Source organism: Helicoverpa armigera, chromosome 2, assembly GCF_030705265.1.
Source record: "Helicoverpa armigera isolate CAAS_96S chromosome 2, ASM3070526v1, whole genome shotgun sequence".
NCBI lineage: Eukaryota > Metazoa > Arthropoda > Insecta > Lepidoptera > Noctuidae > Helicoverpa > Helicoverpa armigera.
In genome coordinates this window covers 2,658,610-2,676,402 of record NC_087121.1, presented here as the reverse complement: position 1 = coordinate 2,676,402, position 17,793 = coordinate 2,658,610, and the positions used below count along the sequence as shown (strand labels likewise).

Genomic DNA, 17,793 nt, shown 5'->3' with positions numbered 1-17,793 from the left:
TGGTGTGAATTGTAAAAAATGACTTGACTTCAAATTCAGTCTTAATCAAAAATCCTAATGCAAAATGAATGCTACAGGTGACCAAAATAACATAAAAAATCTATAAAATAAAACGAAAGCATTAGTTAAAAACTATTTTATTGTGTCAATAGCTTAATCTTCATTGTCCTCGTTGTCGCTGTCAGCGTTGATGTTGAAGTAACGCAGCTCGTACGAGTCATGAGCGGACGCGACCACTCGCAGCCAGTCACGGAGGTTGTTCTTCTTCAGGTATCTCTTTGTCAAGTACTTCAGATACCTCTTTGAGAAGGGAATGTCTGGAAACAAGGAAAGATTGTGTTAAGACAGTTTTTTTTAGTTGTAGCTTCTATTGATCATAAATAGATCAGTATCTAGGACAGATAATTTGCCAAATATATGGACAAGTTAGGTAGGGATTGGTTAGTAGTCAAATCTAAGTCCAAATGATTACTAATGGAATTGACACTTTTATTCTTCAAAAACTTGCACAAGATTGACTTGAGAAAAAATACCTCATTGTCCATAAAAAAAAATATTGAATGTCCGTCATAATAGCTTAAACCCTAGGTTCTCCTTAATCTAGCACTAAAAATGAACGTTGTCGTCAACAATATTCTCACAATAAATATTGACTACTGCACTAACCCTAAAAGCCCATACACAAAGAGTCATCTAATCTGTTTATGTGTTTTAACACGAGAGTTGAATTCTAATCGTCCTTTTATAGGGATGTTAAGGGCTCAATACATCAGATACTTTTAGAATGATGGTAAAACGCTACTAACCTGCGTTGATGGAGATTTTCGTCTTGTCCCTAGCGATGACAACGTGATTGCCTAGGTTATTTGTTTTGCCCTCAACTTTGACGCGCTCCTTCAGGTACTTCTCGAAGTTGCCTACGTCGAGGATGCTGTCCTCAGCGGGGTGTGTGCAGTCGATCATAAACTTCAAGTTGATCTTCCGCTTGATGCCTTTGCCGCGGATTTTGCCACCTTTGACTCCCTTCTTACCAGACTTCTGGTGAAGTTGGGCTTTTTTAGCCACGGGTTTCTTTGCAACTGCCATCTCGGCAACCTGAAATACGTGTAGATTGTTTATAACACACTCTTTTACTATAATTCTATGATATTTCTGATATTTTATCGAATAACCTACCAAACACGTGTAGAGCAGTTACCGTAAAAACTGCAAAATGGCCGACATAAACGTCAAATTTTGTTGAAGTTGGCACTTTTGCTTAATGTTGCTATTAAAAAAAACTTTTAATTTACTGCAAATAAATAGAATATGACTTGACTATGCAGCGATACTAAATACTAATATTTGTAATATTTTTAGGGTTCCGTAGTCAACTTGCAGTTTCGATACGTCTGACTGTCCGCAGATACTCTCAGTGATGTAGTATGTAGTAAAGTTTAAAAAGTGAAAAGAAATGTTTAATTAGGGTACGCAAAGCTACGAAAATTATAAGTTTTTGTTCATTCCTATGTGATATTGCTGTATACGTATTGAAAGATGAATAGGGATTTACTAAATTCATTTCTTGATCATGTTAATATTTTCGGAAATAATCGCTCCTAAAGTTGAAATTCCTTTTAACCCCTTTTAAGTTATTATGAACCATAAGTTTAGAAAATGTGAAAAAATCTCAAATGTAGAATTTCTGAATTTTATAAAGACTTTCTAGGAAAAATATTTTAACTTGATTGGTAGAATAGTTTTTGGAAATTGGTACATAAAAATTTCTAAAAAAAGGTTGTAATTTAACCAATTTAGCATTTTCAACTTAATTTACATATTTTATAATTCTAAACGTATCTTTTTTAAAATGAAAAATAATCTTAACATAACCCAACATACAACTAGGTACATATCCATCTAGTTTTTACAAATGAATTACCCAATTCCCCAAGAGATGTCGCCGCTTCTCGCTGTTAGGGTACGTCTCGATAGCTGTCTACCGACTGCAACTCATACTGCAACTGCAGACCGCATGTGTATGTACCTATATATTTACCTACATAAAACAGTTTTGGATCGAAGTGGCTGCAGCACATACAGTCACTCTCAGATATCGACCGATTTCATGCAGTCCCTGCAAGTGCAAAGATAGCGATTGAAACTGGAATTCAGCTACATCCGCGCCCGCCGCTGTGATTGAAAAAATCAACCCCAATAGCTGGCAAAAAGCACTAGCACTAATTACTAAATTGGCACTTGGCCCTAGGCAGATGATGGCTGATGGGTACGAGGTAGCACTGGTACCAGTATCTCTATAAATAAAATAATATTACTTGCATAAGTAATTCGAAAGCAACTATAACACCTACCTACAACCTATTGTTATTGATCTCTGCTTTCATACACAACGGTAAACAAAGGTTGAATCAAACGTGCGGCAAGTATAAATATTTGTGTTGCATTTAAATGCAAGGTGCATCTGGATTATGTACCTACTGGGTAAAATTGTTGGCAAATTGTAGGGAAATACATTCCTTCAGGCCGAAAACCAGCCATTTCAGCTGTTGGGTACTAATCCCGCTATTTATCTTATAGTTTAGTAGAATTAAAGTGATTAAGAAAACACAAGTGCGTAACTTAAGTAGGTACCTACCTAATTAATTAGTAACCGGTGACGTAGGTACATAACAAAAACGGACATTCAACCGGTCTCGTTCTAAGGGGAGCGGTTATAAGCGTAAGACTATTGTCTTCGCTTCACCTCCGTGATATTATTTCCCATGAATGAACAACGCCAGTCAGCGAACGAGGTCACGGCAATTTTTTTACCTGTAGTGATGTAATGCTTTACATGTTTCATACAAGTCACATTCACTCCTTTGTCAGTTACCTCCGTAAACTTTTTGTTATTGTGTTTTATTTGATTGAAGATTTCTCAAGATTATGGATATTTGACAAATCTGGCGGGAAAGTTTGAACTGTTAAGAAAGTCGAGCATGCGCATTGCGTTATCATGGCATCGTGAACTTCGTGACTTCTCGTACCAATACGCAAGGCCCCTCTAACGCAGTTTATTTACGCCGTGCACGGAAACTGTCGGCTCGTGCCTCACCGCATTAAACCTATTTTTGTAGTTAACCTCACTTCTATTGGTAAATCTACAAGTGAATCATCATTTGAATAAAAGTTTTGAGTGTCATTATGTGTGGAACGAGTGATTTTGAACACTGGAATAACCAAGCTTTTTGAAATAGTAAGACTACGCTTCGTGTGGATGACAGATTGTCACGAAAATGTAAGCAGTTTTGTTGATAAATTAGATCGATATTTGAAACAAATAGGGCCAACCGCATTATTTTTCTAATGATATTAGAATGGATAATTGCTTTGTCCCCTGCGGTTGCGACGAAAATGAAGGCATTACAAGAGCGGACTTCGATCGTTTCACGGACACCATCGAAAATGTTCTTAACGATGAAAGGGGAAGAAAACTATTCAGAAATTTTATGCGCACCTCAAAACTGGAAGATGGACGGCGAGCTTTAATTGTTTGGGAGCTTATAGAAAAATTGCTTACTTATAAAGAAACTGATGAGAGCGGATCACAAACACACCAACATTGGCTGAAAGAGGTCGACATTTTGCTTAAAAAGGCTGATAGGATAGATGAAGTGGAATTCACTACCATGGAGAGGATTACTACTGCACGGCAAGCTGATAACCGGGAGGGAATTATAGAAGGATTGCAATCGCTGAAATTAGAGGTAGTAAAAGCACTACGACGGGAATACAGTGCTTTCAGACAGCGCTTTACACCGCGACAATAAAACACCGCTTAGAAACCACCCCGTATGTTGGCATAGTCAAATGTGAAGTCCAGTACAACTTTTTATAGCGCATAGTTAGCACACAATACAAAATGTACAAATATTCAGAAGTGCTAGAAACCTAGTTGGAACTCTCTGGTGCTTTGTGCCATATGCTAGGTACCGTACAGAATTCTAATTTTAAACTTCGCGCCGATTTACAATAAATTGAAAGATGTAAATTTTTTTTGAGCATCAGTATAAGTTGTCTAATGTCTACGTTTGTAAAGTAGGTAGGTAGGTACCTATACGCAAACAGTTTTTTTATATTTTCGCAATGTTTCATTTGTGTAGATACATTTCATAGGTACTTACTTAGATTGTTTTTTGTTGTGATTTTGTGTTGTTTGTTTGTTCCGAGACTTAATAATTCCATTTCAGTGTGATGAATATTTTGAATAATTGTAAGGAAAATAAACTATTTATTGTGAACTTTGTTGCCTTATTTTATCCTTTTAGGTTTAGGTATCCCTGTTATCAGGGGAGGAGTTGTCATTGCATAGGTATATTATGCAGGTATAGGTGTTACAAGATAAAAGGGACATAAGTACCTACCTATGTGATAGTTCTCTAGCCACGCCCTTTACGCTCGATTGGTGACAGATATTCCTATGCACTTGTTGTTATCTGAGTGGTGCATTTGATAAGTAAACTGCAATACCATCTTGAATGCTTTATTTATTGCGACAATGTAAAGGGATATAACTAGGTACGCACGCAGTTAACCATGAAGCTGAAATGGCAATTAACCCTCTCAAATGAAAGATATTCATAGAAAGGCTTAGCAGAAATTATATAGGTACATGCACGCTTAGGTACTACTATTTGTATTTATTATTTGGTCACTGAAATATCACAATACCTATTACAATACAATTGGAATATATTGGATAGAAAATATTTAATTGGACACACATTTTTGGATTTGATTTTACGGATATTTTAGTAACAACTTGTATTATACGTTTTGTAACACCTTGGACAGTCATTGACTTTATGTAGGTAGATACAATTTCTCGAGTCTTGAGTTACCCTGAGATTAGTTCTCATATTTCTGGGCTCAGAAGTACCTATTAGGCCCTTTCAATCAGATTATATTTCATATTTTGGATCAGATCAGATTAATAACACAATTGGTACCTACTTAAGCGTTATTCGAGAAATACTACTACCAATTTAAAAAACAACATTTTGGTACTTGTTGGAAGTTTTCAAGGAAAAAAATATGAGACTAATCGTTCAGAACCTACTGTCTTATCTCAGCAGTCCTGTATCTCTGTTCTGGTATTTGCAAAATGTAGATTTCAATACAGAAATAAATCAAAAAAATTATTATCATTTCCATCTTACTATTCATTGGTATAACTAGGTTACTGGCTGTAGCTCATTTAAACTAGGTTTCCTGGCTAAATCAAAGATTTATGATATTTGAATCTGTCATTTAATACAATAATAATTGTACATTACATTATAAAATTTCATACAATTGAAGAGGCTCCTATTTCTGTTAAAATAACTACATGCAGGCATTTGCCTTTTATTAAAACTATATGGAATTCATATAGATAGATATACAATTACAGTGGAGAAGGACTTGATACATAATTTGTACCAGGATTATTATGATATTATATATTTACAAATTATAATAGAAACCCCTAAAAAGTTAAAACAATCAGTAAATTCTGTTGTTAAAATAATGATACAATTCATTGAATTCATAAAATAAACTGACATCTTAAAACTAAGCCGTACATAACTTATAATAAATTTTATATTCTTGAGATATATTCAGTTGATATCTTATCACAATTAACAAGAGCCCAAGTCTCGTTGGTAAATCGTGTTGTTTACACTAAGATTAATAAAATAACTTATAAATACTTTATCACTGCACTTTCATATGAGTCTTTATGTAATTGTTGCTATATGTATTTAGGTTTTCTTCCATGAGTAGTACATCTCCAGTGGCTTGTTGACCTGAAAATTAACGAATATATCTGAAAATAGCTCTATTTTCACATGAACATGCAACTGCAATATTGTACTTAATTAGTAAAACTTATTAGTTGAGATATTTTCCCTTTACGATACTATAAAAATAAACATATAAGTAATATACCTAAAATCTACTCCTTAGTCAGGCAAATAATTGCACACCTTACATACATCCTTCCCCGTGTGAGAGGAGGCCTGTGCCCAGCAGTGGGACAATAAAAAGGCTACACTGTTACATACATATAGGTTGAACTGAGAACATCCTTGTTTTGAAATTTGTTAAAAAAAACATAATACATATTCAGAATCTGCAAAAAGTTTACTAATAAAATGTTTTACCTTCCAAAACTTATCGTTGATCTGGCGCAGAGTCTGTGAGCCGGCTAGAGGCACAAACTGGCCAGGTGCCGGTGCTACATAGATGCAGAAGTTGAGCAGGCGGTATGCTTCCGGCAGCTCTGCATCCAGGTCTAGTGTCAGCCGCATTGCCAAATACTTGCTTAGGTGGTCCACTGAAATAATAGGAATGAGATGAGAATTAAAACTTTCAAGTTCAATTGCCTCAATCTCCATAGTTACTTTATTGTTTTCAAATAATTTTAACTCAGTTATACAGAAAAAAGTTATTGAACTTGTACAATCATTTATCTATATACTCATGTCAAAATATAATAATCTGCCTAGCCTCTTCCCAACTACGTTGAGCTCGGCTTCCAGTCTAACCAGATGCAGCTGAATACCAGTGCTTTACTAGGAGTTACTGCCATATCTAACTGCCTCAACCCAGTTACCCTGGCAACCCGATACCCATAGGGAAGACCAGTTGTCAGACTACTGGCTTCTAACTACCCATAATGTCTTGTGTAAAAATACAAGGTAATAATTTGAATTCATTTACTAAAACAGTTACTTCTAATTAATACAAATATAAGTTTTATTTTATACAGACCTTGCTCTGAAGTACTTTTAAGTAGAAAATGGAGTATTTATTATCATTGGATCCAATGCAGATTTATAAGTGTTCATAACATTTCTATTGCATAATTAATATGATTGTTGGCAAAGAATCAATCTGATTGGTTGTATTGGTCTCTTATTAAGGCAATTGAGTATACTAGTAGATAATGGGCCTTGAGATGAATAACAATAACTTGAATTATAGAATCTTACCTCTACATATAATTCTGATTGATATACATACATTATATGTCAATATTTTAATCTGATACATATTTATAGGTAACAAATAAACTGAATCATGGATAGAGTATTAGACGATGGCCATCAATCGCAAAGTATAACAAGACCCAATCAAGATTGTAATCTTACAATGGTTTGTTAACATCATCATCCTCCAAGCCTTTTCCCAATCTTGTTGGGGTCGGTTTGTTAACATATGAAAAGGATTTCTGATCCCGTACTCTTTTAAGAACCCTGTAGAAAAACTGGTCTAACTAAAAAGATACTTAAATAATTGCTATTAATATAAATATGAAATAAATTTCTGCAGTACACTCACCAGAAGCATTAGCAGTGGTCTTCAGATATCTGACGGAGCTGTCTCTCAGAGCCCTCATGAGCTGGTTGTCACCTGTCATCTCAGTGGGGTGAGGCTTGAACACCAGCTCTATTTCATTGGGATTCAGCGGCTCACCCTCGCCTTCTGTGTCCATTGAATTCTCACCTTCAGTCCTGGAATTTATTACAGAATATTTTTGAGAATTTTACATAAACATAGAATTAGCTTTTTTTTAATATATTTACATTAGGAAGAAAGGGTAACACTAATGGTATGTCTGCGCCTTTCTCCTGACTGGTTTTGGGTTGGGGAGGTATTGTGGAGGGGTTTGTGATGGTTTGAGGAGGGATAGATATAGAATTAGCTGTCCTGTCAGACTGTGTCATCAATGAGAGTATTCTATTCTATTATATTATAAGGATATTTCTGTTCTGATCGGGTAACTGGGTTGAGGAGGCAGATAAGTAGTGGCACCATGTAAAACAAAACCTCTGTCGTATCTGGCTAGACTGGAAGCTGATCCCAACATAATCGGGTGGTACTGTAAGATTTATTCTGGTCATTATGTAACTGAAGCATATTATTTACTGAAAGAATTCGATCAAATCTATTTTCCTACATACATAGACACCAATGTAGGCCAAAACATATAGTTTGCTGTACAATAGGGTACTTCAAATTGAAATGCCACTTTCAGATAGAGTAATGAATTAGATTACTATTGGAATATAAATCTGAGTGTTGTTATAATTGATTTCACTGTTTTGTGAATTATATTGAGAAACATACTTGGAACATAATTTGAGAAACAGAATAAAGTAGAATACCAATACTATATCAAAGTTAATGTGTTTCTTTCACTTTCACAAACTATAAGGCAATATTAACTTATCGTCACTAATACTAAAGTAGCAAATAAATATTCCAATGTGAAAGTATAAAAATAACAACCAACCTGCCATCACTAGATTCACTCTCTTCACTTCTCTCTGATGTCAGAATTGACTTGGCTCTTTTAGTGGTGCTGGTGTTTTTTGACACCGAGCTGATATTAGATGGCACAGGGGACGGCGTGCTCCTCACTGATGCTGGATTTGATGTTGACTGACCCCCTGATGGAGTGGGATTGCCTGTGCTAGATGTCCCATCCTTAGGAGCAGTGGGCCCACTCCCAGCACTGCCATTCTGAGCACTCTCTGTGTTACCATTCGAATTAGAAGTGTTACTATTATCCTCGTGATTCTTCCTAGATCTCTGAGGCCTATTCTGAGACTGCAGCTTTATTCCCTCAGTAATTGAATTCACTAACGACGCCTGCGAGTGTGACATACTCAGCTTAGTCAACAAACGCTCCTGATGAGCCTCGTACTCATCTCTACTCGGATATATCTTTGAGATCAACAAGTCAAAGTTGGGGTCAGGCCTCAGAGAGCGTTTGGACACCAACTTCTTTCGACAAGTAGGACATTCCTTGTTGCCTGAACGAAGGGCAGTTATAATACAGTCGTTGCAAAATCTGTGGAGGCATTCCTTTGTAGTCATAGTCTTCTTGAGCATGTCTAAACATATCGGACACATTAATTCACTGTGTAAACTGCGGGGGGACACCGCGATCTCAGTGGCGTCCGTGATGACCTCCTGTGGAGTACGGTGAAGCTCATACAAGGATAGCTCCCAGGTTTTATTCTGGGATGGCTCGGTCGACGACATTGTTTTGGTTTTATAATGCCTCACTCAAGAATTATTTAGTTTTTGTCTTTCCGTAAATGACAAATAGTACCGCAACCACCATGTTGGCTCAAACACTAGTGATGTGCACAGACTTGCCAAATGTCAATAATGTCATGTGGCAGAATTGGTTAGTCGATTCCAAACGGCTTGACAAAAATCGACTATGATTTTCCACAGATAAAAATGTTTTGAGCATCGATATACAACATGTAACTTAATTAACGCACATCCTGAAATTAGTTTGTTCAGAATCGTTTATTGAATCGATTTATATCATTTTTAATATAGGTAATTTTTTATCGAAAAAATAATTAAAACAACGGAAATTATTGTGATATTAACCCCGTACAGTCAAAACAAATTCAAATAGACCGTAACTCAAAGTAATAAGACTTCGTGTATTGTCGGCTTTTTCCTTAGTTTCGTTATGTTGTGTCGAGTCGAGCGGCGCGCGGCGCGATATTTGCGTGCGTAGTAGTATGACCAAAAAGTTCTTCAAGAATTGGTATAACTAATTTAGTAAATAACAATACATGTACATGTTAAATTAAAAATTCAGTGTATGTATTATGATTATAACATAATATTCTAATTGGGGTGTTTGAGGGTGTGCGTTAATTACGTTACATGTTGTATATGTACGGTTTAGATTTATATTGAAATCGTTTTGTGGTCTATTTGATTTTTAATTAAATATAGATACTTAAAAGAATCTCAATAATTTCACGTTGTACCAATATCACATCGTACGCATGTAGCTGTAGAGGAATTGTTTTGCTAGCTAATATACATAAAAAGCAATAAGTTTTCTTTCTATTTATTAACTATTATATAAGGTTAATAAGGTTCACTTATAGGAAGCATGAATTAGGTACTGTTTCTTTGAATGCATCTTACAGTACGAACCTACATCACAGCTTTCTCATTATGTAAATGTGCATCGATAAATTGTACCTATAACAAGTAATCGAACAAACATCAAGTACCGTTCCTATTTACTGATCTATAAATATAATCATTTCCTACGTCTACTTCCATCTGATTAATACCAACCACTTTTAATTAAATATTTTGATTTGTTGTATCAACTGTAAAGTAGGTACCTACTCTATTTTATGAAAAATACATTTAGTTAATCGTCAAGACATGCTTAAGCAATTAAAATGCTATTACTATTACAATACGTTATCTCCACTGAGCATTTAAAATGGTAAACTTATTATAAATGCAATCTATTTATTCTGTGATAGAGGGATAATTAACCTTTATAAAAATTAATTCATGTTATGTTATGTGACCGGACATTAAGTTCGGTCTTTTCATTTAAAATCCGCTCGATGGATTCCAACAGAATCTATAGATTTGACAATTTTGTTTGCTTGCGTTTCTTATTTGCATTTATGTGACGAGGTGGAGAGATAGAGTGAGAGATGGAGTCGACTTCGTTATTTTTTTGGATAATGAAATGAAAGAATGACAATGATCACACGAGATGTTGTCATAATAGATGTAAAACCTATGTATGCCAGAGATTAATAAAACTTAGTTAATGTTTAACAGACTAGCCTTTTATTTCCGTTAATTATTTCACAAAACCAAATTTCACTTTCCCAGTTCACGTTTATTTACCGGTGCTCAATATAATCGGGTTGGAGTTACCAGATTGAACTGGAATTAGGTATGAGCCACCAGAATTGCTGTTGATATTAGTCTGTCCATTTAGTGGTATGAGCGTGTACACAGTGGAGCCAGGCTGGTTCTGATTGGGCGACTGGACCAAAGTTCCTTGAATCTGATTCCCATTAGAGGGGTTCGTGGCTATGATAACCTGCTGCGGCTGGTTAGGCTGCTGAACATACATCGGCTGGTTAGAGGACGGCTGTTGTACCAACACAATAGGCTGGTTAGACTGCCCATTCGGCTGATTTGTCATCACCATAATCTGCTGATTCGGGTCACGATTTGCTGTTAACGGCTGTTGTGTGTATATAACATTAGGCTGGTTCGACATCGGCTGCATGTTAGAGCCTGGCTGGTTCATGTTCGGTTGGTTCGTCAGGACCGGTTGGTTGTTCATTTGAGGGTTATTTACGATAGGTTGCTGATTTTGAATGGGTTGCTGGTTTAGGGTGGGTGGCTGGTTCGTCATTACGGGTTGTGGCTGATACTGCTGGTACTGCGGCTGATTTGTGTTGACTGGCTGGTAGTTGGGCTGTTGAACAGCGTTGGTGTTGATTGGCTGGTAAGTTGGCTGTTGGACACCGTTGGTCACCGGCTGATAGTTCGGTTGCTGGTTTTGCACCGTTCCTTGGACCTGTTGGCCATTGTTCGGCGAGTTGGCGTTAGCTCTGTCTTGCAGGTTTTTGAAGGCATCAGATGGGATGAAGACACCGGTGATCAGGTTCTTCCCTTGGTCGTTTGTTGGGAAGCCATAAGAGATGGCCACAGCTCCTAGCACCACAACCTGGGAAAGGAATACTATTAAGTTAACTAAAGTAGGTTGTGTTAAGAAGAAATTGCTTTCTATTCCAAATAAAATGGTAAATGTTGATGATTATGGCGCGATTTATGATCGAGTCAAGTTCTAATTAAAGCATGCCTATGGAAATTTAATCAGGGCAAATAAGAAGGTCTATTATATGCCCAAATTTTCTTTCCTATGTACTTTCTCTTTTACATACATTGGGGATTAGGGGATTGATATAGTTTTAGGCACACTTACCAATTGTATTCCTTTCATGTTGAAGACACAGTTCACTATGGTAGATCGTTGTCACCTATTAGGTTTTATATCATAATGGTTTCACCGTTAATTGATAACCTAACGACATCATCGATTGCTGTTTCTATCGGTATTTCTGTGTAAGTAATTTAGAAAATCCTCATTTGTGGTCGAACGTCATTATTTTGCCTTCTGATTTAGTTATTTCTGTAGGGTTTTCCAAAGACATTGGTTTTTTTGACCAAAATATAAGGTTCACGATGAATATTACAAATAAAGGTCATTAGAAGAACAAAAGGCAACGGCACAAATTACTTAATAGTTACTACATAAGAGGGCTATGCACAGTGCGCAGACATTGACTTTAACGTGACTCTATTACTGTTACAGCCTTTTTATCGTCCCACTGCAGGGCACAGGCCTCCTCTCACGCGGAGAAGGATTGAGCATTAATCACCACGCTTGCTCAATGTGGGTTGGTGATTTCAGACTTTATAGTCCAGGTTTCCGAGGTTAACGTGACTCATTGAACCAAAAATGGTGAAATTACAGCAGGTAAGGAAAACAGACAACAGATATAAATTAACTAAGCTAGAAGGGCACTGATTAAAAGCACTAAGTATTAAATTCTATCGAACATTAGCTTCTAAAGTGCGTACATCTTGGGCCGTAAGTATCTAGGAGAGAGCGTAATGACCCATGTCATGGCTAATATGACAGGCCGGCCATTATGATAATATGTGATATTGCTACCTCGATACATAGGTTTACTGTAGCCAGTGTTATTTACTGTCCTTAACATAGGATTTGTGGATTCTCTAGAAGTAGGTTTAGAAGTAAATGCAAGGCAGAAAGTTGATTAAGCGGTATGAATTTTCGATTGAAATAGTTGTTAGAAACAATGTGAATAGGCTTAACGAAAGTAGGCTTTTGAAGTGATAACAAACTATTCTACTTGGTAAAATATAGAAATAAGAAAACAAATGTAGCTAACTGCGGTTAGCTCAGTACCTACTCGAGCACAGTAGATCACCGAATATAACGATTCTGACCACAGACACTTCAATAGATATTAATAAGGATGATCCGCGATGTTCACTAGATAATACAATGTAGAAGAATCTCAAAAACTACAAAATCTTTATTAATTAGGAGTTTTAAATATAGTCCATTAGAAAGAATTAAAGACGTTCGTTGGTTTTAATTATCTTCAGCTTCCCTAAATCAGGTCACTTTATAGGACTGGAACCCTTCAGAAAACCACGTCCTCAAAACTTGCACAGCCCTAAAAACTATTATGTACTTAGTGGTCCAGTGGCCTAGAAACATAACTTTTATGGTAATATCAGAAGATTGGAGTGAGCCGTGCTTTTTCGTAATTATGCTTATCCCGGGCGCGGAACACCTAGAGAGCGACCTGATAGAAACTTAATTGTACTTAATTCAGAGAAAGGCTGTGTCATAATTATCTCTAGAGAAATTCTAAATTCTGATGCCATAAAGTTGCCAGTCATATTTTATGAAGTGCTTTATGGTTTGCTTATGGTCAGTTTCAACCATAAATTAGTTCTCATTTTCTTTAGTCGTAATTAATTGTCTGTGAAATCTGTCTGTTTCTTTATGACCTGGCTAGGAACTTGGGTACTTATCAACCCAAGAATTATAGAAATGAATAATGATACATTTTCGACTTCAGTAGACGTATTATATACGTATGCCCCATCTTATATGGCATAAGAAATCACTTTTCCACCAATTAGTTGAGCAGTAGGTAAATATTTGGTTAGGTACTTAAATTGTAATTGAATATTCATAGCTCCTAAGTATAACTTAGCGGCAATGGTACACACCAGTGCAGTATCTATATTTTACAAATATTCGGTTATTGCGCTTACACCAAGGAACGATTCCTCTGTCACATTCACAGAGACATCAACATTTTTAAGCGTAATTCTACAAAATCTTAAAAGCAGTCATTCTAAAACTAACGTTATGTTATGGAATAAAAGTGAAAAATATTGTACCAATAGAGTACCTATGTAGTTAAAGTTAAATCCGCAGCTAGTATGCGCATTGCAGGTATGCGGAAGTACAACGCAAAAATAAATGGGAATTTTGAATACTGCAACCATTTTTATTTCAATTTATTGTTTTGGTTTACTCTTTCGGCGCCTTTATTCGCAAACAGGATGGTTTTGCGTCCCAAATATCGCTCCAGAATTTCGTTTCTTTCTATGTTGCCTGGGTGCCTACTTTTTGTACTTTTGCCTTATAAATCTTGAGAAAAAAAATTCCCAAGCCGTAAGTGCTCGTTTTAGAATTGTCCGAGCGACAGATTTGTCTAAATGTATCGTGAATAGAAAAACCGAACAATCAAATTCGCTAGAGAAAGCGCTCTTACCAATTCATTTTTTTTTCAATCCTCAAACGTCGACACTGCGTGTCACTCAGAGAAGTTCTCTGATGGACAGCTCCATCTATGACATGAATATCCGTCGCTGACTACAGGATCCATGGTAATATTAACATTATTACGATGTTCCTAGAAATTGCACTCATGTCACTTTACGTCCGCGACTTCGCTTGTGTCGCGCTTATCCGGCATTGCATAAAAAGCGTCAATCATACATATTTACTGTAGAGGAATAGTCAGAAGGTTGAGAACTATTTTGGAGGTTTTATTATTGAACATTAAAATTCATTATCAACAACATTTTTACTGTCCCATATGAAAGCCACAGTATTGAAATTACTCATTATTTAATGTTGAAAATGCAAGTTGGTTGTTGAAGCCTTTAAGCTCGCATAGTTAAGCTATATTTATCAGTTAAAAATTAGATCTCTGAAATCCTTACTTACTTTATCGATAGCGTTACTTAGATACTTACGACGTTCGTTTGGTCTTTACTTTCTGCACCTTTTATTTCACCTTGCAAACAGTAATATTTCCCATCGTTTCAACTGTCAAAGTATTGAACATCCCATCAGCTTTTTATTGAAGCTTTCATTGATCTTGTGCTACCATCCTCACAGCCATAGCCATGGGCGTAGCCACACTGGGGCAAGCTGGGGCACTTGCCCCACCCTGGGCCCTGGCTCTGACCTATAAGGTGTCAGATTAAACAATGTTTTTTTTACTAACTCTAACTAACAACATCAACAATCATATGTACTATCCGTAAGTTATTGCACAAAAATTGTCGACTCTGAAAAGAGCGCGATCAAAACAAAATGCACGCTCGAGTTCCCGAACGTGCGCGGTGCGCGCGTCATTTGAAAGCGAGCCGTATTCCCTAAAAGAATAGTTGCTATGTGGCGTAGCGAGCCGAGCTGTCCATTTATCCAAAAAAATAATGCATTGTAGGAGATGGAACTGGTAGATGTGATCAAAATTTTGGAAATGCAATTTTATCCTAGTGTAAAAACCAGCCATGTACGACCTGTACAATAGAACGATCGTTTAGCACAGTGGTTCTTAACCGGTGGTCCCTGGAGGCATTCCGAGTGGTCCGCGAAGCTTAGCTGCGCCACGTTGCTATACGTTATCTAACTTTATTTTTATCGACTTATCTATGCGAGCGGAGGTTTTCGTATGGACGTAAATCGGGTTTGTCGTACCTAGTCCCCCCATTCATGAAAATGTATATTTGGGTGACATTTTACATAATTTTTGGTTTTGAGTCTTAAAAAATAATTAAAATTTCTCGCTCGCTTCGCTCGCGTATTAAGAAACTATATGCCCTTATTTTTGCATTTGTCAACAAACAAAAAGTTAAGTACGTTTGGGCTAAATTTTAAGTAATATTTGGTTTAAGTCCGATAAAAATTTCGCGCTCGCTTCGCTCGCGTATTCAGAAAATATATGCCCTTATTTTTGCATTTCAAATTAAGAGATTAAAAAGTTTGAGATTAACGCTCAAGGTGCAAAAAATCAGAGGGCCCCGCCATCCCCGGGGGGATAGGTTGACTGCTGCCCACCCTGAGCCCAAAGCTGGCTACGCCCATGGCCATAGCTATGTTAACGAAACTAATTAATGTAATAAAGAGATTTAATTTTAAACTCTCCTGTAATTAGACAAGTGACCTGAGACTTCACGTCGGCTTAACACGACAAGGAAAGCAGTCTAAACTAGAATTAATTAAATCTATACCGATTAACTAGTAAACTAGATGTTTTGTAGGTCGGTATTTCCTTTTGCAAAGTGTCTAAATCTAAGTTTCAGTCTGAACATTATCTTAGGCAGAGATCTGATAAAGGTTTCCGGACCACTCAATGTTGGATATTTTTAGATTGGAGTAATGATATGTAGGTATGTAAATTAAATATTCGAGTTTAATTGCAGATAGTTTACGGTACAAAACAATTAGGATTTGCACCACCGTCTTTCAAATCTACAGGAAAAACTTAAATATAGAAAACATAAACAGTTGAGGTAAACTATGTTTTCAGAATTATAGGCCACATACATGTACTTGTGTTCGGAATTCAGTTGCAGACCGCCGCGCCGCCGGCGCCGCAGAACTGCAACTCCTTAATAGATAGAGAAGACTTCAAAATTCTAAAGGTACTCATATGTTTAGGTTTTCTTTCCATTACTTCCGTGACCCTGATTCCTCACGGGAACTCATAAGATGCACCATAACACAATGCAAGCGGAATGTTCACAATTCCGTCTTGTATGTCTTAGATCTTTCTTTCACGGAACAATGTGAGCCGTGTGCGGTGTCCCATCATTCTTTACAATTAAACAAGCTTTTCAACAACATTCCTACGACATGTAGGCGTAGAATCTTAAGTGGTTTCATTTACAGAAGCTCTCAGGATGTATTTTTTATGTTTATTGATGACCGTAAAGTTCGCAGTTTTGGCTTTAGGATCGTTTTTGGATCTTTACTACTTGTAATTAACTGCAGCTTTACCAAGCTTTGTATAAGTAGCTAAAGCCTTTTCCGCAAAATGTCTATAAGTATATCCTTTTTTGGGTAGGATGACAAGATGACTAGTCCCGTTGTGGGTGCAGCGTGAAGTAGTTCTGGAGTCGTTCATGTGCTCGGGCCGAGGTAACTCTTTCAATCAACCTCCCAACCACAGCAGACATGGAACCTCCTTTCGCTCTAATTTGAAGACAACATAACCTTGCACTGCAGCCCTTCTTATCTCTAAGTTCCTAACCGTGGCTCCCAAAACAAACAAACAGACATAATAATTTACTCAAACGCAGTACAGGTCGCATCGTTGGTCACACGTTTGCGAGCACCACAAACATCGCAAGTGGAGTACTAACTGTACCGGGGAGAGTCGGCGTCATTAGCTGCCGAGATTCGACTGCTAATTAATAGTACACGACGTTTGTACACATCGTTTGTAATGTGTAGTGTTTTGTTTATATTGTTGTGAAGGATTATACTGATGCTACTGCTGTAGATAGCTAAATAAGCAAGGAAGTCGACGATGATGAAGTAATTTCTCAAAAAGCCGGTGCACGATATAATCTTACATGAAACATTCAAATATAGACCACTAAGACCACCATACCTAAGCAACAAGCCCTACAATTTCCCATCTCATCAAATGCAAACCATATTCAAACAAATCTTCATGATTACCAACAGAGCAACTAGCCGATGCTAATTCCGCGATAGGATTATAAACCAGCGTACTACTTTCATCGGTCATTAGGTTATTAGTATTGGCGGCATCATGAGATGCTAAATCACAGGGCAGTTTATTCATTACGAGGGTATTAGCTTTGGATTGCTTGTGGCCTACATAACTGGCATCAGAACATTTTACAACGCGGAGTCGCTTTATAATCCGCCTAGTCTTTTCCTATCTATGTTGGGGTCAGCTTCCAGTCTAATCGATTGCAACCGATTAACAGTGTTTCACAAGGAGCGACTGCCTACCTAACCTCCATAACCCAGTTACCCGGGCAGCCCAATACTCCTGTTTAAGACAGGCTGTCAGGCTTACT

General features: G+C 37.0%; 3 protein-coding genes across 3 annotated transcripts; all 3 read right to left on the bottom strand.

Moving 5' to 3' along the window:
- Positions 1-121: 121 nt before the first annotated feature.
- Positions 122-1,313, bottom strand: LOC110372079 (large ribosomal subunit protein eL22). The gene is made up of 3 exons (XM_021328604.3): positions 1,177-1,313; positions 807-1,095; positions 122-317 (listed from the first exon to the last, which is right to left on the bottom strand). The coding sequence occupies exons 2-3, from the start codon at positions 1,084-1,086 to the stop codon at positions 154-156; spliced, it is 444 nt and encodes a 147-aa protein (XP_021184279.1). The 5' UTR covers positions 1,087-1,095; positions 1,177-1,313; the 3' UTR covers positions 122-153.
- A 3,957-nt stretch (positions 1,314-5,270) lies between these two features.
- Positions 5,271-9,191, bottom strand: LOC110372078 (E3 ubiquitin-protein ligase RING1). Its single transcript, XM_064037572.1, has 4 exons — positions 8,321-9,191; positions 7,366-7,538; positions 6,186-6,358; positions 5,271-5,828 (listed from the first exon to the last, which is right to left on the bottom strand). Exons 1-4 carry the CDS (start codon positions 9,073-9,075, stop codon positions 5,784-5,786), a joined length of 1,146 nt encoding a protein of 381 aa, XP_063893642.1. The 5' UTR covers positions 9,076-9,191; the 3' UTR covers positions 5,271-5,783.
- A 1,526-nt stretch (positions 9,192-10,717) lies between these two features.
- On the bottom strand, positions 10,718-11,836 carry LOC110372085 (protein transport protein SEC31). Its single transcript, XM_021328616.3, has 2 exons — positions 11,819-11,836; positions 10,718-11,560 (listed from the first exon to the last, which is right to left on the bottom strand). Exons 1-2 carry the CDS (start codon positions 11,834-11,836, stop codon positions 10,718-10,720), a joined length of 861 nt encoding a protein of 286 aa, XP_021184291.3.
- Positions 11,837-17,793: the final 5,957 nt, after the last annotated feature.